Below are 20,181 nucleotides of genomic sequence, written 5' to 3'. Positions count from 1 at the left end.
CTGGACTCACCACATTCCTCTTAACCAGTGAATGAACATCCCTTAACTCACTACAATTCCCGGATCCAGTGCTTCTCCATCCCTAGACTCACCAAAATGCCCTGATCCAATGCATCTCAATCCTTTGATTCACCACTACAATTCTCGGATCCAGTGCATTGACTCCATCTTTGATTCCACTACAACATTCATGGATCCGGTGAATCTCCATCCCTAGACTCACTACAATTCCCGGATCCAGTGCTTCTCAATCCCTAGATTCACTACATTTCCCGGATCCAGTGCACCTCCATCCTTTGACTTACTACAATTCCCAGATCCAGTGCATCTCCATCCCTTGACTCACTAAAATTCCCAGATCCCGCCGTGCATGTCCATCCTTTGACTCATCACAATTCCCGGATCCAGCACATCTCCATCCTTTGACTCACTACAATTCCGGATCCAGTGCATCTCTATCCTTTGACTCACTACAATTCTCGGATAAAGTGTATTTCTATCCTCAGACTCACCACATTCCTCGGATCCAGTGAATGACCTTCCTTTAATTCAGTACCTGGGGTAGCCTAGTGGCATTCACATCCGAACTCACAGCCCATTTCTGGTTCCCGGATCCAGTGTAAAACCAAATCTCAGTACATTTCCTGGATTGTATCTGCTCCACTACAATTCCTGATAAAGTGCATCTCTATCCCCAGACTCACCACATTCCTCTTACCCAGTGAATGAACTTCCCTTAATTCACTACAATTCCCGGATCCAGCGTATCTCCATCCTTTGACTCATCACAATTCCCAGATCCAGTGCATCTCCATCCCTAGACTCATCACAATTCCCAGATCCAGTACACCTCCATCCTTTCACTCACTACAATTCCCAGATCCAGTGCATCTCAGATTCACTTGACTCATCACAATTCCCTTTGGATCCAGTGCATCTCCATCCTTTGACTCACCACAATTCACTGATCCAGTGTGTTTCTCCATCCTTTGACTCACCACAATTGATACACGGATCCAGTGCATCTCCATCCTTTGACTCACTACAATTCCCGGATCCAGTGCATCTCCATCCTTTGACTCACTACAATTCCCGGATCCAGTGCATCTCCATCCTTTGACTCACCACAATTCCCGGATCCAGTGCATCTCCATCCTTTGACTCACTACAATTCCCGGATCCAGTGCATCCATCCATCACTACTTTGACTCACCACAATTCCCAGATCCAGACTCACTACAATTCCCGGTCCAGCGTATCTCAATCCGTTGACTCACCACAATTCCCGGATCCAGTGCATCTCCATCCTTTGACTCACTACAATTCCCGGATCCAGCGTATCTCAATCCGTTGACTCACTTCAACAATTCCCGGATCCAGTGCATCTCCATCCTTTGACTCACTACAATTCCCTGATCCAGTGCATCTCAATCCGTTGACTCATCACAATTCCCGGATCCAGTGCATCTCCATCCTTTGACTCACTGCAATTCACTGATCCGGTGCTTCTCCATTCCTAGACTCCGCAAGATTTACGGATCCAGTGCATATCCATCGCTTCCCTCACTACAATTCACGGATCCAGTGCTTCTCCATTCCTAGACACACAACAATTACCGGATCCAGTGAATCTCCCTCCCTTGACTCACGACAAAACTCCCTGATCCAGTGCATTTGCATCCACAGACACACAATTTCCGTATTGGGGCAAATTGTTGTGCTTGGACTTTCTGTTCCTTGAAGCTCAAGGTGTAACTGTCTCAGTTCCCATACTTTTGTTGCGGCTAACTTTTCAAAGGATGTCCATAGTTCAGGATGAGACAGTGGTTTGGTATAACAGAGACCATATACCGGTTTATGGTCTCTGGTTTCAGGCAGTTAAGTTGATTTAAGTGTCGACAAAAGCCTCATGCACATGCACCTGTTTGCACACTTATGTATAAATACACACATGAGCAAACTTTACATACGTGTGTAAATGTGTCATGCGAACGCATTTACTCACGTATGTAAATTTACCCCAGGAGCAAATTTACATGTGGTCAGGTCCAGATGCAAAAGTATATTTACACATGTGCAAATTTGCAGTGTGTGTAAATTGTGTCACATCATCTTCATTTAGGGGAAAAATTACACGTACATAAGCAAAACATCCCATATGGTCTGACAAACTTTATGAATGCATTTAAAACGGTGGACTTCGCAACACGACAACGAATTCCATAAAGTATATTGCGAGTGCAACTTTCATTCGTACAAGGTTTTCGAACAGCTTCGTCACTAGCTTTTAAACAAGTGTTTGCCACTAATATGGCAATGTCCCCCGCCGCTAAAGAATTGGAACATTTACTACTTCATTTTTTGGTCACATACAAGATGCCTGAAATCACTGGTGTCTGCATAATCACCCAATGTAGGCTGTCGACATATTTTAAGACACTGGGTGCAATGTTTTATGAGATATCGCGTTTACATAAGTTTGAAAAGTGGTCAAAGTGTCGTGGTGACCTTGAAGATAAGGTCCATGGTCACCAAAATTGACTGGTGTCTGCGTAATCCCCCAATGTAGGCTGTCACCAAATTTGAAGACATTGGGTACGACAGTTCATGAGATATCGCGTTACCAAGTGTTTGAAAAGTGGTCAAAGTGTCGTGGTGACCTTGGAAATAGGTCAAGGTCACCAAAATCAACTGGTGTCTGCGTAATCCGCCAATGTAGGCTGTCACCAAATTTGAAGACATTGGGTACGACAGTTCATGAGATATCGCGTTACCAAGTGTTTGAAAAGTGGTCAAAGTGTCGTGGTGACCTTGGAAATAGGTCAAGGTCACCAAAATCAACTGGTGTCTGCGTAATCCGCCAATGTAGGCTGTCACCAAATTTGAAGACATTGGGTACGACAGTTCATGAGATATTGCGTTACCAAGTGTTTGAAAAGTGGTCAAAGTGTCGTGGTGACCTTGGAAATAAGGTCACGGTCACCAAAATCAACTGGTGTCTGCGTAATCCCCCAATGTAGGCTGTCAACATATTTGAAGGCTTTGGGTACAACAGTTCATGAGATATCACGTTAACAAGAATCGGGACGTACGTACGTACGGACGCCGCTGAATATATAGTACCCCGTTCCGCGTTGCGGCGGGGGACAATAATCCTGCAGCTGTGTGCAGATAAGATCGAAAACCTCTTTGTTCATTCGAAAATGATCGTACCAGTCTTTATCGCCATCAGTTTTATTCATGTCCTTCCACCAAACACACTGTATTTCTTTCTTCCAGAGAGGTCTATCTTGTGACAGACCTATTGCAAGAGCAGTACATATCTGATACTGCGTGTCTTCTTAAGCGCCACTGATGAGAGAACATCTTTCTCTGTTGATGTTCAGAGACAAAATGAGACAATTTAATACATTTATTATATTCACTTTCAAGTTTACTCATTCTACATAAGTTCAATGGGAACGCAAGTAATTTTACTATTACACATGTATGTATATTTACACATGTGCACCCGTGAAGATCCGAGTTAGAATTGATCTTCAGTAACCCATGCTTGTCGTAAGAGGCGACTAACGGGATCGGGTTGTCAGGCTCGCTGACTTGGTTGACACGTCATCGGTTCCCACTTGCGCAGATCGATGCTCATGCTGTTGATCACTGGATTGTCTGGTCCAGACTCGATTTATTTAGCTGGAATATTGCTGAGCGCCTCCCTCACTGACACATGTGCACATTTTAAATTTTGTGATTGCTTTAAAGTGATTGAGCCCCCCCTACAATATCAATCTTTATTTCTGTACCGAGGAGACCACGGGCCTATAGTATATTTCATATATACAATTTTCTTATCACCATGGCTTGATAAATTAAAACCGCAACATTTTGAATTACAAATTCATTTGAACAATTCAACAGAGAATGAAATTTATCAGTTGATGGATGGACAAAATAGTGTTCTTTAATATATTTTTACGCATAATATTTTATGCTGGACATAGTATAGTAGAAAATGATATTCGTCTTCTATAACATTATTATTACAACATGTACTGATTCTATCCTTTCTTTTGATATTCATATATATCGTGTTGTGGAAGTGACCTTCATCTTCACGACAAATGGTTTAGAACTCCCTACCTATAGCTAGGTATATGACTCTCAGTCCCTGAACCATATTACTTTCCCTTCTGCCACCCCTTTAAGCAATGCAAAAGTCCTAAATGAAGGAAGTCTAGACTTTACTCAGGTTTCGGAATCTCCCTGGGGCTCCTTTTCACTTTAAAAGGAATTATTTGTTCCTGTCAAAATTACATATATATTTACAGACTAAGCGTTCGTCTAATACTCCACACTCAGCTCACACCATCGTTACCTTCAAGTTAGACCTTATATACTGTTATCAGCTTCCGGGACTGACTAAAGTACTGTCGGAAATTGAAAAAACTGTTTTTTTCACATTTATATCTACAATTTAGGTAGTTAATATGTGAAAGTGTGAAATATCTGTTGAACTAAGTTCGGCCCAACTACAGTCTCAGTGGTAGGGAGATAGGACAAGTTAAAAAAGGATTTTACTGAGGAGTTATTAGTGCAGAAATGAGCAATGCGGTTTTTTTCTTAGTCCGAAGAGACTTATTTGGAGCAGTGAGTGAGTGAGTGAATTTAGTTTTACGCCGCTTTTAACAATATTCCAGCAATATCACGGCGGGGGGACACCAGAAATGGGCTTCACACATTGTACCCATGTGGGGAATCGAACCAGGGTCTTCGGCGTGACGAGCGAACGCTTTAACCACTAGGCTACCCCACCGCCCCTATTTGGAGCAGACCATGGCTTTATGCAAATTAGTGTGCGATGATATTGTATAACAAATGACACTTTTTGAATGTCCATTTTGAAATTAGACTTAGCTTCATAATAAAATAATAAACGATAGCAGACGTAAAAAATAACAACTTTTAATTCTGAAACTATTAAGGATATAGATACCATTGAGTCTCACTGTCACTATAAAAAGAAACAGGTAGGAGGGGTCGTCTCAAAAGCAAAACCAAGACGGGTGTTGCTGACAGAAGTTGGGGTCGGGCTTGGGGATAGAGATATTAGCCAAGATTAGATAATCAGTAGAGACATATTCAATACACATGAAAAAGCAGAAAAAATATTTGAGATGACCCCTTGTGTCTGTGGGCAGCACGTGCATTTCATGCCAAGTGAGTTGACGGTCCGTCGTCATACCTGACTGTCGACCTAATTGCCATCTATAGTCTATTGTTTTCAGCAGCTGTTCGTATTTTTTCTAAGTTTTGCCCGATTTGACGAGTAAACATGCTTTTCTGGATATCCTATTACGCATCCCACTGAACGCCCAGTTAGGCCGATGTAGGTTATTTCGACATATGCTATTTGCAATTGTGTAAATTGTAGGGGTACAGAGTAACAGCCTAAAAACAGTTTTTTTCTATTTCCGACAGTACTTTAGTGACTACACTATCTGAGGGGTTTCAGTGAAGTTTCCAGGAGGCTGACTAAGTAAAAGAGCCAGACAAGACGGTTTCGAGGCCTTCTTCAATCTCACTTGTTTACTGATTATGACCATATTGAGGACGGAATGTCTTTCGCAAACATCAACTTTTATGTCTGCTTCAACAGCTTTTTGATTGGTTGGTTGTTTAACGCCACACTCATCAATATTCCAGCTATATGGCGGTGGTCTGTAATTAATCAAGTCTGGACCAGGCAATCCAGTGATCAGTAACGTGAGCATCGATTACGCAATTGGGATACGATGACATGTGTCAACCAAGTCAGCGAGCCTGAATACCCGAGTCGCCTCTTGCGACAAGCATTGGCTAATGAAGTCCAATTCTAACCCGGGCACCGACTAGGTTGTTGCTGCCGACTCACAATGCATTTCATGATTCACAATATTGTAAACTCAGTCGTGTCTAAATCAGTAATGACTTAGCCCACTCAGGCGTATCTAATGTAAAGCATACGTACTAAGGCTATTGTTAGTCAAGTTACACCTGTAACAAAATTAACCATTGTATTAGTGTAAAATGGTGCAGGTTACGTAGGTACATGTAGATGTATAATTATAAGTGCATGCTACGACGCATGGATGTAGAATGAAGTGTATTCGGGTTTAATGTGTAGGCTGGGCCCCGTCTCTGGCATTGCAATATACAAGTTAGCGCGCGCAAATGGAGCCGGGAACCAGCTTAGATCAAATGTGTTTGAGTTGGATGACACAAGTCACATGTTCTATGTAGGTCACCTAGAACCATATGAATATTGCATGGTGGGATATTGACCAACGAGGTTCACGGTTAACTCAGACAGTATTGATGGATTGATGACCTAAATGTGTAGCATAGTTTAAGGGTGTCCACAGTATCATGGGTTCAGGCGATGTGAATGTGGAAACTTCACTTAATTAAAATATCCATGCCAGGTGATATGTACGAGGTATTATGAACTCAGTAGAATTGTGTGATTATGGTTTTATGTCCATTTTGCAATATTCCAGCAACATCATGGCTGGGGACACCAGAAATGAGTTTCACACATTGTACCCATGTGGGGAAATCCAGATGGTGGGCATGACAAGCCATCGTTTCAACCACTAGGCTACCCTACTGCCCTAGCTGGAAGTAGTAGCTTAGAACCGATTGGAATCATGACCAGGGCCTCCTTTCACAAAGCACTAAGGTGATCGTAAGTCACTAAGGTAACCTTAGTGCAATGTTAATGAATGGGAGTTAAGGTTGCTTCGTGAAAGGAGACCCTGTTCGTATGAGTCAATGTGGTACTTTATCAGATTATGTATTATCAAATTGTTTCTGGGTTATATGTTATACATAAAGCAGTAAGGGCACACTAAAAAACACCAAGATTCAATTCACTCTGTAGGGTTGTGCTACCCTGTTTGTGAAGCCTAAAGTGCCATATTGATAAAAACTGCCATAGAATGACGGCCATTTTGTGGGTGATGTATCCTGTAAACACATACAAATTGCAATTTTATGAGCAATGACCAGCATCCCTGTATGTAGACAATCAACTTGGGTCATGAGTCCTACCACGTGATCCATTTTGTTCAGGAAAATGGTTGCCAAGGTTCGAGTGGCAGCTCCACACTCACCTCAGATGCAGATCTTGGTGTTGGTAGTAGCAAATATTCAAATTTTACCTTGCCTAGGGCCTTTTCTAAGCCAAAATCCCTACAGAGCACACTGCCAGGGTTTCCCCATTACCACTCATATAAGAAGTGTTTTATCAAAAAACAAAACCCAAACCCAATAAACTTTGTCACACAATCTTGGAACACAACTAACTACTTGTACTGAAGATATCTTGAAAAAGAAAACATTGTTTTTTTACTTTTTATTAAAATGATATTTACACAACTCGCATACTTGTCCAGAAATATACAATATGATCTTACCTTAAATTTGAGCATCGGAAGATTTTCAGACAACATACCTAATCGTTCTTAGATAATGAAAATACATGAGCAGCAAAGCTGAATATCAACAGAATGCCAAACAAAAATACTGGCATAATTAACTGGATCCTCTTGTTACACACAATATCAGACTAGATCAAGAATGTAATTATGCAAGCTAGCAAAGGTAACCCATAACCAGATTTATTTATTTCCTAATGTAAAAATTAAGTAGGAATGTACATGGACATTTTGGAATGGAGATATTCTTGAACGTCTCAACAGTTAAAATAATACACCAGGGTGGTTGTGTATGTACAATTCTCCTTGCATAGTTAAGGAACTGGCAACTTCTACAAATTCACAGGTGCATCAATAAATACAAGACAAATAGACTATCACGTGTTCCAAAGCAACCAGTGAATGTATTCAAATGCTTTCACTCTAACAAAAAAGACATCAAATTCAACCAAAATGCTCAAAGGTTATCCAGCTCAGTCTTCCTGATTTCTCATTACAACCATATGACAGTCGTCCTGGCTACGTTCTTTCACGTCCACATAATAAACCTATCTACATTTGATAATCCTAGAGTTAAAGACAAGCAGTGTCGCCTACGCTTACGAGGTGTGTATATTTTATTGTGAAAAACAGTGATGAGATTGACAGGGATGTCATGATCCCGCGTGATAGGCAGCAGAATTGGTGCTCGCTCCTGATGCCATTCCTTTACTCCTCGCCAGAACCCGAAGATCTTTTGCTTCTTCGCTGGCGAGGTGATTGCTTTGGGGAACGCCGAGGAGAACGATCTGGAAGAGAATCATGAAGTCAGATTCAAAGGTTCACAAAAGACAATTAAATACCTAGCCAAGGGAGACAACTCTAAATCAAAATTAGTCCAGCTGCAAGAAAAGGCTCTCCATGTCAAGAGACAATCAGTATTTTACGTGTGCTTCTGGAAATTCCTTGTCAACCTCTCAAAGGATGAGTTATTTTTAGTCCTATATTGTTTTTAAACTAGCCATTCTGTGTGATCTGCAATCCCTATACTGGGAAACAAAATCTCTGCCCTCTTTTGTGAAACAAGACATGCCAAGCGAGGCAAATGCACAGAGAATTGTGGCGCCACAGAATGGGCTGTCTCTGACCCCCCCAAGTTGCTGAAATAATGCATCCATCAAGGAACACTTACTCATCTCCTGGAGCGTTTCCTTTGGGAGCCAGTCGTAGTCTACATCGGACTTCTGGGTGCCCATTTCTACTATGGGCTTGTGCTTTGGCAGCAGACGTTTCCGCTGGAAAAAAATAGGCAATAAGTTATTCCATGCCCTTGCTATATGAATCAAATCAAAACATTTCAGATCACCAAAGAGTCAAAACTAATGTTTGAAAGTGAGTATTTATCACTGACAATTCTAGATAAGTCAATATTTTAAATAATTTTTATCAATTTCAATCCAAAGGCCGACTCAGCATGTATAAGAAAATATGCTTCTTGTATATGAACATAGCATCAGCAAGACATGTTGACAACTCACTCCATAAGTGGACAGCAACTGCTGGGCTCCGACTAGCAAAAGGACAGCCACTGCCGCCAAAAACACGTACAAGAAGAAGCTGCAATAAACAATGTCATCAGATGTTATAAAACACAACATCTCATCAACATCTAACGGATACAGCAAATATGGTATCAGCTATACAATTGCAGCCTTTAAACATGTCTGACTAGCAAACCAATGATCGACACAAAGAACAAAGTTACTGATAATCACCATCCGATCCATCAAGTTGCCTCTCAGGCTCTACTACTCATATAAAACACTAGTTGTCATTATCTTAAGCAACAGTCCAACAGTTAACCTTGTTCAACATTTATTTATAATTTCCAAAGTTATCAAAGCAGCTGTAATGAACATTACATTACATAAAATGCTGCCGACTCCAATTTTTAAGGAGTGAGTATGTTTTTAACGCCGCTTTTAGGAATATTCCAGCAACATCACGGCAGGGGATACCAGAAATGGGCTTCACACATTGTACCATGTGGGGAAATCACACCCGGGTCTTCGGCGTGATGAGCAAACGCTTCAACCACTAGGCTACCTCACCGCCCCTCCAATTTTTTAAGATTTCTCCAACAATTACAGCCTTAATGATGAAATCAGTATGTGTTCACCAGCCAAAACATTCCCCTATTCTAGCAGTCAGGAAGATCGAACACTTTATAGTTGCCTAGTCTACTGTTGAGGCTGAACATATCGGTATCAACTTACGTTTCCCCATCCAAACCCTCATCAGGCTCCACAACAGTTATAGTTTCATTGTAAACAGCATTCTGGAAGTAGTTGCCTTCCTGCAAAGAAGAAAAGTTTATAGAAATAAAGTAATGCATCATATTCACACAAAAACTCTCTTGAAGGCTGTATCACATGACCGGAAAACATTAGCTTTTTAGGACTGGTAAATTGTCCCACAACTGTCACGAATCTTACCCTAGAAATCCACCCAGTCACCAACTACAAGCAAATCAATTCCAACCTGGAATCCCGAAGGGATCACAAAGCAAAGATACACATGTAAAGGGACTGAAACAAGCTGACCTGCAATGATGTGAACCAGTTCTGGATGTACAAACAGTTTAAATAAACCAGGTTTATTACTGTAGGAGAAATCCTTATTGATGAACACAAAAACTGAATCCATCACTCAAACTTTTCTCCTTTATTCTTGCAGCCATCAGGAAGACCAAGCACTACAGAGTGGCGTAGTCTGCTGTACAGGCTGCACAACACATTGACCTGATTTATCACTACAACAGCGACACCTAATGTGTCTTGTATCTGAAGTAAATCAAAGCAGAATTGTTGAATGATATTAAACGACAACTCTTAAACGTTATTACATTTCTAATTTTGAAGGCAAGTTGGGTTAAAATAAAGGTTAAATGATTTCATTGTCAACCAATGTAAGAAAGCATTTTACAATAAATTACTTGATTAATGGTATCATTGATTTATAAGGAATAAAATTAAGATTTGAGAGAAATCACCCAACCCCCATTTGACCTCCCTCCTTCTAACAGCGGTGGCATTCGATTTCAATAAACAACAAGAAAACATTGTGTCCAGGGACACAGATACCCCCGCTGCTGTAGGAAGAGTTCACACATTCAGGGTCCCACTGAAGTACTTGAAAACACTAAAAACAATGTATTGAGGGGTTACATAACACAACCTATTATCATATAAAGATCAATAATTGAACACAATTCACGAACAAGTTCAATAAACATCTATGCAACTATGAGATGCACACCTTTCGAGTCCCATTGCTTCCCAATGAAACACACGTATAAGCTTAATTCTGTTGAGCAGTTTTTGTGGAGAAGTGGTTAGACCTAATCCCCTATTTCACTATCAGAGAGAAATTCAACAAAATTTATCCAAGTTCAAATGTTTAAACATACAAAAAAATATAAAATACAAAAACAAAATATGAGATGCACACCTTTAGAGTCTCTATAAAAGACATGTAAGCTAAATGAGTTTTGTGCAGTGGTTTTTGAGGAGTAGTGGATAAAGTACCTGTTGTATGGGATGAACAGGATGAATAGAACCAAATTCAACTAAGTTCAAACATCTGTAGAAGTGACAAAATTATGAAATTGGATGAACAAGGTATGAGATGCACACCTTTAGAGTTCCAATGAAACACACTAAAAGCTCAATCATTCTGTTGAGCAGCTTTTGTGGAGAAGTGGATAGACTTCATCCCCTATAACACTATATTCAGAGAGAAATTCAACAAAATGTATGTAAGTTCAAACGGCATTAAAATTGAAAAAATAAATAAAATACAAAATCAAAATATGAGATGCACGCCTTTAGAGTCCCTATAAAGCACATGTGTAATCTAAATGAATTCCATAAAGTAGTTTTTGAGGAGAAGTGGATAATGCACACCCCCTGTTGGATGGAACGAACAGGCTGAACAGAACAAAATCCAACTAAGTTTAAACATCTGTAAAAGAGACAAAATTATGAAATTGCATAAAAAATTATGAAATGTACACCTTTAGAGTCCCTACAAAAGACATGTAGAAGTTCATTCAATTCTGTTGAGCAGTTTTTGTGGAGAAGTGGATAGACTTCATCCCTATTACACTATCATAGAGAAATTCAGCAAAATGTACCTAAGTTCAAATGTCTCTAAACTTACAAAAAAAAACAATAAAATACAAACACAAAATATGAGATGCACACCATTAGAGTCCCAAGAAAGCCCATGTATAACTTCACTGAATTCCACAGAGCGTTTTTTGTGGAGAAGTGGATAGAGTACATTCCCTGTTTCGTACGGATGGACACAGAGGGTAACCCTATATGACCCCAGCAATATATGGCGGGGGCATAAAAAGACACAGGCAATAACTGGCAGAGGAGAGCCATCATATTTTGATTAAAAATATAATTACTTGACATTACTTGACATTACCCGACATGTTGACCATGTTGAAAAAAGATTTCAGAAAATGTTTCCTTAAGTTGTCCACTAACCCTATTGAGCTGTAACCTATACTTCACTGAATAACTGAATTTTCTTTAGATTAATTCATGTTATCCATGAAAGCATCTAGAATGAAAATGACAAAACAAACCAGATGACATGGCTATCAACGGTCATATGACTCAAGACGTGGGAAAGAAGTTCTACACACAGTCCATCAAATAAAAACGGTTGTGCTCTAGCTTCTCCACAGTCTATCTAGCAGGTTGTTTGGGGATTGAACAACATATGGTCATCCAGTCACTATCAACCTGCAGGTTCCACAGGACAAGTACTTTAGGACACTCCTCATGTAACACGATCATGGATCATGTATGAAGTGAAGTTTAATGCTATTCTTGGATAGGAACTATTCATTAAAGTAATAGGATGAGCAGTATATTGCCAGCTCCAACTGTTTCAGGATATGACTTTAACAAAAACAGATCCACTAGGACTGGCCTAGTCATAATGATAACTTTTTCTCTGTGGTCCAACTATCCAGACACCACCTACAAACATTGGTTCCTAGAAACCATTTCTAACCTGTAAACCCACAATAACCACAAAGTGAACAAAAATATAAGAAGGGACTGAAGCAGACGGACACATAAGGTGTTTGAAATTATGGATGAAGTGTACACCCCAGTTCTGGGATGTGCAAACAGTTTAAATAAACCAGGTTTATTACTGTAGGAGAAATACTAATTGATGAACACAAAAACTGAATCCATCACTCAAACTATTCTCCATTATTCTTGCAGCCATCAGGAAGACCAAGCACTACAGAGTGGCGTAGTCTGCTGTACAGGCTGCACAACACATTGACCTGATTTATCACTATAACAGTGACACTTAATGTGTCCCAACTGCTTAAACTATCTCAAAGGAGAAGTGCTGAAATATGTTGATAAAAAACACTATATTCTTTAACATTACAAGAATATCTCTCCACTTTTAACATTTGGTATTATGTTGGATATTTTAGTTCATAAAGGACTTCTTTTCAAATGTCAAAGGATGACTTGTCCTGCAAAACACTGACCACCATTAAAGACTGACTGAAACTAATATTAAACCAAGACTGAATTAATAGAACATTCTGCTTATGGATGTAACCTTGACATTCAGGAAGGTCATTCTGACCATGACAATATCAGACCATATTACACAAATAATATTACAAAATGTTTTACAACATGTTACTTTGTTGATAGTTTCACTCACAGGGGTTCGAATCACTGTTTGGACAATAATTTTTTAAATAAAAATTTAGATTTTTGCAACTGTATATTGTTTTTATCTGTTATGAGTAACTTATATTTCAAATTTGAATGAAATCGGTGAAGAAATGGATTTTTTAGTAAATTCTCCCGCTACACTCATTACATAAAATACACAAGGGGTGACACTCACGATGCTAAAAGCCTGATCGAAAACCGGACAGCCTGACTATTTAAACGCACGTTCAATCAAACCTTACGTTTTTCTCAAAACAATGTGTTGAGCTTGTAGATTATTCTTTTGGCCTTCTGCTCATCGTATTCAGTTTGTCTAACTGCATTTCATATTTGACCACTGACCCTCGCATTAGCAATACCCTTCGTTTTGAACAAACGTCTGGCCACCCTTCGGTAAACAATGACCCTGTCAGAAAATCTCATAACATATAAAATAGGGTTGCAAAAATCTAGATTTTTATTTTTAAAATTATTGTCCAAACAGTGATTCGAACCCCTGTGGTTTCACTGATCTAAAATGAGAAAAAGAAATTGAACTTAAAGGCATTTTTCTTTCAGTCAACACTAGTCTTGCTGAATCTGTAAATTTCACTAAATATATATTAAGAGATCATAAAAGGAAAAGAAACCCTTGAAAAAAACCCCAACTAAATCCACAGATAGGGAAATATCAACTAAGTAATATGAAAGAATCTGGAGGTCTTTACTTTTCAGTGGCTCTGTCACAAACGTAAGAATAAAATATCGACAATTACATGTCACATGACTTGGTTATCAAGAGTTGTGACTAAACTGAAGGCATGGGGGAGAAGTTCTACACACAGTCCATCAAATAACAACGGTTGTGCTCTAGCTTCTCCACAGTCTATCTAGCAGGTTGTTTGGGGATTGAACAACATATGGTCATCCAGTCACTATCAACCTGCAGGTTCTACAGGACAAGTACTTTAGGACACTCCTCATGTACCACTATGATGCAAATTGACAGGTTACCACCATGCTGTATTGACACAACACATTGCTTATAGTAACATACAGTGATAAAATCTGCACACACATTCAACCCCTAATATTTACAACACTTCACAATACTAAGTTCAAGTTTTGACAATTGTTTCCAAGTTGCAACAAGACCCATTGATGTTGTTAATGAAATAACTAATTATGGGGACACCTACACTCTAACTTGAAACAAATGTTAATTACTGCCATCTCTTACAGAACAAAGTACACATGATTGTCTACTAAAAATCCTCTGTTGAAAAGTATGTGCACAAGTTGGGAGGGGAGACAACTCCAAACACTGGAGCTCATACTCACACTGTCTTTGTAGTTGAGGTTGATGGTGAGACCAAAAGGCCTGGCATTGAAGGCTTCATTGGCAGTAAATCCATATTCAAATGTTGCCTGCTTCTTGGGCTCTACAACTTGGCTATAGGACACTGTAGTGAACTGAAACAGTCACAATACAATCTTTCAGATACACAAAAATGATTTCAATCCGATACAAAACAATCTAATTCATTGTGAAAAAAGGCGAACATGGAGTATCAAAGACAAATTTCAAACATTGAATAAGTGACCACAAAACTGAAAACTGGTCAGAACAAATTTGCTTATTGATAAGTTTATGAATTATTTCTGCAACCTCATACAACACTCAATCTTGCTGATCATAACATATTTTGTATGTACTGTTACTATAGTTAGTTTTATTGAATGTTACATCAACCTAAACAACTGATCTGATGAAATTTTTGGGATGTCTTTGCAAAGAAAAACAGTTTGCAGTGCACAAAAGATTCCCTAAATGTTTGTTCCACTCAACTTAATCATTTCCAGTTCTATAAGAAAATAAGATACAACTGCCTAACATTTAAACCAGAGACTTAAAAACAAACAAAAATTGACATAAAATAATCTGCTACATCATAACATCTATTTGTTTCTTACAACAATGCACATTGCATTGTGTTTTGCTGCACCTGTGTACAACATAGGTTCAAACCAGTTTACTCACATTGTGGACATAGAAAGAGAAGTCTTGTGGGTAGCGGAATGATCCGTCCATTGTTTCCACAACAAACTCCTTGTCTCCCTTATTGGTGAATCCCACGAGCACACGAACCAACTTGCCAGCAGGAATTTCTAAGGGAAGTACAATAGATGCTTTAAAAATATTTAAATATTAAAATGAATAATGATGAAGGGCACACAAATCCAATCGTAAGTCTACTGACAGAATGTAGAAATCTCAACATATTGAGTACTGCGTGTCCTTGGGACATGTTTATTTCAAGATTACTGCCATATTCCACCAGGTGTGCTATAACATACACAGGGTTTTACACGACCCGCAAATGTGTGCCAGTATGCACAAATGTAGAAAATGGATCCAGAGGGATACACAATTTTATTCACTGTACCCACAACACATCTATGACTTTGCTAAGTGTTGTAGTTACGTGCATCATTTCACCCATCAGTTTACAGGATCCAATGATTCATTCCAGGCTCTAAAGAAATTATCAAAACATACAGTTCTCTACACTGTTACTTCACAGGACTTCCGTAATGCCTGCAAGGACACTTAAAACTAATAATTAGGGGTCCCTGGACACACTCATGTTCGTGAGTCGAGGTAAAACCCTGTATACATAACATTAACACGTTGACTGCCATCACGAGTATACTTGCACTATCAATGTCTGTCCCAATTTGCCACTACAAGTTATCTCATAGCTATATCAGCAGTATTTTAAAACAAGTTTGATGTCGGCAAAACAGCACAGGAAGCAATCGTCCCCTGGCTGTTTCTTGTGCCTATTTTGCCAACATGTGAAACTTGTTTTAAAGTACCACTGATGTAGCTACGAGATAACTCATAGTGGCAAATTCGGCCAGAATTGATACGAGCATACTTGTGATAGGCAGTCAACGAGTTAAGCACCCATGACTTGTCCCCTGAACCAGTGAGCAGCCATACATAGCCAGCATACATTGCAGGGGACCCATTTTAACCCCTTACAACAAATAGCCATTACTCTTAGGGACCTATTTCACACCTGAGCAGAACATAGCAATGAAGGACAGTAATGCACTAGCAAAGGCACCCCAACAAGAACCAGAATCATTGTATCAGTGTGAGAATTAGATGTCTGTGTGATGACATTCACAGGACTACTACACTAAGTACTGAACTGTACATGCAGAATGGGTAACTTGTTAAACACGCTAGATCCTTTTTTCAAGAAGGATATTAATCACGGCAATGATCAAACATGCAAACCTCTGTTGTCCCCGGATGGAATGTCAGGATTCATGAACAAGATGAAGGTGTCAGCATTCTCAGATGGTTTCAGTGGCTGATCCTCCTCCTCTTCCTGTAATACAAACATAACTTTAACACATGTAAACACCTTAATGGTAAAAACATCTTGTAAATGCAAAAGTGAGTATGTTTTACGTCGCTTTTAGTATTGCTCAATTTAGCAGTATATCCATCAATATCACAAGGAGAGAGAGAGGAGAGGTTTTACGCCACTTTTAGCAGTATTCCATCAGAAATGGAACCAGAAATGGACTTTAAATGTAAAAGGAAGAAAATGATACAAGAGCAATCAGTGTTGTGTTCCTCAAAGGAATCCTTGTGCCAAGATGATTGGAACCCTATTTCTTGAGCACTGTCTGGGGTTAATGGTTTAGTATGTTAATATAACATGCCATAGGTCATGCCTAACTTTCCATTGTTAAAGGTTACAGCAAGGTCAATTTGACTTTGAACAGTGGTATTTATATTTATTAACAACTGAGATACTTATTCATTGAACCCATCTACAACTAATGTTTCCTAGAATTCCCCCATTTAAACCCACCCACCTTTTCTGTGGCCAGTACTTCTCCTTCCTCTCCACTATCGCCAGTTTGTGCTCCATCGTCTGTCTCCACCGTTGCTTCATCATCTTCGCCTTCTATTGGGTCGTTCCCAGCATCGTCTGCCATGGCAAAGCTGCTGGTCCTGCCTGTTAATAAAGTCAACAACATTAAATTTGGGACAGGGTCACAACTGACATGACATATGAACAAGAATATTAGCTGAAAGGTTATTACATTGCTGTATCACTGCTGTATAAAGACACACTTGGCAATATTATTCCTATCAAATTTCACAGCATTTTTCTGGCAATACGATGATCTCCAGACCAACACTATTTGTATAATGACCATTGTAAATGGTGTTGGGCATAGTAACAACTTTGAAAAATTTAGTGACTGCTTGAGACAAGTTTGAGGACAAGTGAAATGGTCTGTGCTGAAATCAGCAATATTACAGCCACATTATTACTGGCAAACAAGGATAAGTTGGACTGGTGCAGAGAACGTGTTTACGACAAGTAGGCGGTGCACTGCAATGAGCAAACCCATTTGGTTTGTGAAAGGTAGAGCAGATGTAGGCTACTGCACGTGCATTGCATGATGATGAAATTGATTCTGTGTGTAACTGTCGAACTCTGTGTTTGCTGACACAGGCCACACACTTCACCCATCGCACTACACTTGATTGCTGACAAACTGGGTCCCCTTCACTAACAATGGCGAGCACCAGTGGGCAGCACTCATAGATGCTAACACGGGTCAATTGTCAGGTCAGTGCTTAATTTATCCTTGTTTGCCAGTAATGTGTGTTAAGACGAGCATTGTCACAATTATCAAATACCCAACTGGGTTGTTGTTTTAATTAGACATTAAAAGCTCCTGACTGAAGATGCTGTACATTTACACTTTGATTGACACCACAATACAAAGGCGTGGATGACAAATGAGCTGTTTTGTGATTGGTTAATGTACTTTGACAGACAGGTGCGGTCACGTGGACTTAAAGTGATTTTGCTTTACGACAACGCTGCAAGTCACAAGTGTGCTTCGCTAACTTTGCGAAATGTGACCAAATACCACGTGTCATATTCAAACGATGGATGCAGGAATAATTCGGACATTCAAAGCATACTACAATAGATCGCTGGTTAGACATTACCTCACCTGTGCTGAGGAATGACGTGATCAGACACGTCGGATCAACATGCGGTGGTGAATTCAATAAGCTTTACACTAAATGCTTATTTGTTTTATCCAGATTTGTGTCGTTTTTGTAATAGTAAGGGAAGCAACTTGGTTCTTGATTCAGTAGTCCGGACTATTCAAGCAATCGGACTACTTCATAACCGTGGATACTATGTCAATTTATTCATGCTGAAGAACTGCAATGGCTGCTTAGACCATATTGCTTAAATTCACCAGGTGGTTTCTGAAATAAATATGTACAAAACAATAGCCTCTTTGTCACAGATTTAGATGAATAGGTAGGACAAGAAGCTCAGAACCATATGTTGCTAAAAATATGATTGCATATGACGCATCTGCATTCAGCGAGAGTTTTAAGGACAAGTGGTAGTGTCAAATCTGTGTCGCTTTCTATCATTACAACACTGAATTATTAAAATTACAGCAATACATTTAACCAGAGCATTTGAGATGGACTGCACAGCACAATTATGTGTCATCAGTGTGATAAACATACTACTATCTGCATCCCATCCTGCATTCTCTTTGCAAATGTGGGGCTGTGGGTTAGCATAGATGTTAAAGTGGTCACTCGTCACTGGTCTTAATTCCTCACATGCGTACACCCTGTGATGCCCGTTCCTGATGTGACTCCATCACGATATTGTTGGAGTATTGCTAAAAGTGGTGCACAGCCATTTGTAGATTTTACTCTATGCAGTTACAAATCATGAGCGTGAAGGTACAAGTGCAGCCAAGAAGACTTGACGGAACGTTTAATGGATGCGAGCACAAGACTAGTGGCAGAATAAGCCGATTATTATTGTATAATACACTGGTATTAACATTTGAAAGGTTACATACACTCATGTTCATACACATTGTGACATATGGGGAGTACTGCACTTTACCGGGCGCACTTTTTCAGATTAATTAGCGCTGCTGGGGTTCCCTAACCCTAAGGATCATAAAGGGTGCCTAACCCTAAGGATCGTAAAGGGTGGCATACCCTTACCCTACCCCTAAGGATCGTAAAGGGTGGAATACCCTTACCCTAAACCCTAAGAATCATAAAGGAGCAGCGAGGGCTGCGGCCGGTAAAGTGCATTCTAGCCGACATATGTTTTATGGCATATGTTACATCACTGACACTCGTATAACGATATTGAAAATTAATATATTTTATCACCATTATTTCCCTGAAGACACTGTACATACTGCATCTAAAGAGGAACTAAATTTTACAATGGATTTTATACGTGGGGAATGTTATTGACCAAAGGTTCTGTCACAATCAAGAAAGTTCCAATACCAAGGCAGGTACATATGCAGGAATAATCTGTCGTTATTATGGGGATACTTTCATAATTAGGATCATTAAAACTAAGGCAACACTGTTCATTCGTGGCACCAACGGGTGACTGCATCCTTCACATTTAACCACCAGACTGTCATTGGAGTACATGACCGTTTGGCGACAAATACAATCCAAATAGCGTCAAAAACGATTACCATTAAGTTAACCTTTCCCACATTATTATGAATTAAACACAAAAGTCGACGATATTCCCTCTATTTTGCAGTTTCCACGACTCAAGGACTGCCACGTCGATGTAAACAATGCGTGTCCTAACAGATGTTTTACGACATTACAAGTGCTTACCTTGTCCAACAAACATCATAGTCGTTGGCAATAACAGGAGCATCAAAAAGAGAAAATTTCCAAATAGTTTCGCCATTATGATTTCGTGGCGTAAGACGTGAACTGTTGGGAGATGGCTGAGGATTACGTGAAACCGGCTTACACCCCTCTCAACGTAATGGCTCTCAACCGGAAAAGGGTGACATCAAATCGAGGTTTCCCGGAAGTAGTCTCCTTT

At 39.6% G+C, this 20,181-nt stretch overlaps 1 protein-coding gene across 1 annotated transcript; it reads right to left on the bottom strand.

Moving 5' to 3' along the window:
* Positions 1–8,071: 8,071 nt before the first annotated feature.
* On the bottom strand, positions 8,072–20,150 carry LOC124272141 (translocon-associated protein subunit alpha-like). The gene is made up of 9 exons (XM_046707289.1): positions 19,965–20,150; positions 17,120–17,262; positions 16,530–16,623; positions 15,261–15,388; positions 14,561–14,692; positions 9,728–9,807; positions 8,990–9,068; positions 8,644–8,746; positions 8,072–8,260 (listed from the first exon to the last, which is right to left on the bottom strand). Exons 1-9 carry the CDS (start codon positions 20,038–20,040, stop codon positions 8,181–8,183), a joined length of 915 nt encoding a protein of 304 aa, XP_046563245.1. The 5' UTR covers positions 20,041–20,150; the 3' UTR covers positions 8,072–8,180.
* Between the last annotated feature and the right edge of the window lie 31 nt (positions 20,151–20,181).

The sequence above is a fragment of the Haliotis rubra genome, unplaced genomic scaffold (assembly GCF_003918875.1).
Source record: "Haliotis rubra isolate DU_JTF1 unplaced genomic scaffold, ASM391887v1 Scf103, whole genome shotgun sequence".
NCBI lineage: Eukaryota > Metazoa > Mollusca > Gastropoda > Lepetellida > Haliotidae > Haliotis > Haliotis rubra.
This window is presented reverse-complemented; position numbering and strand designations above follow the sequence as displayed.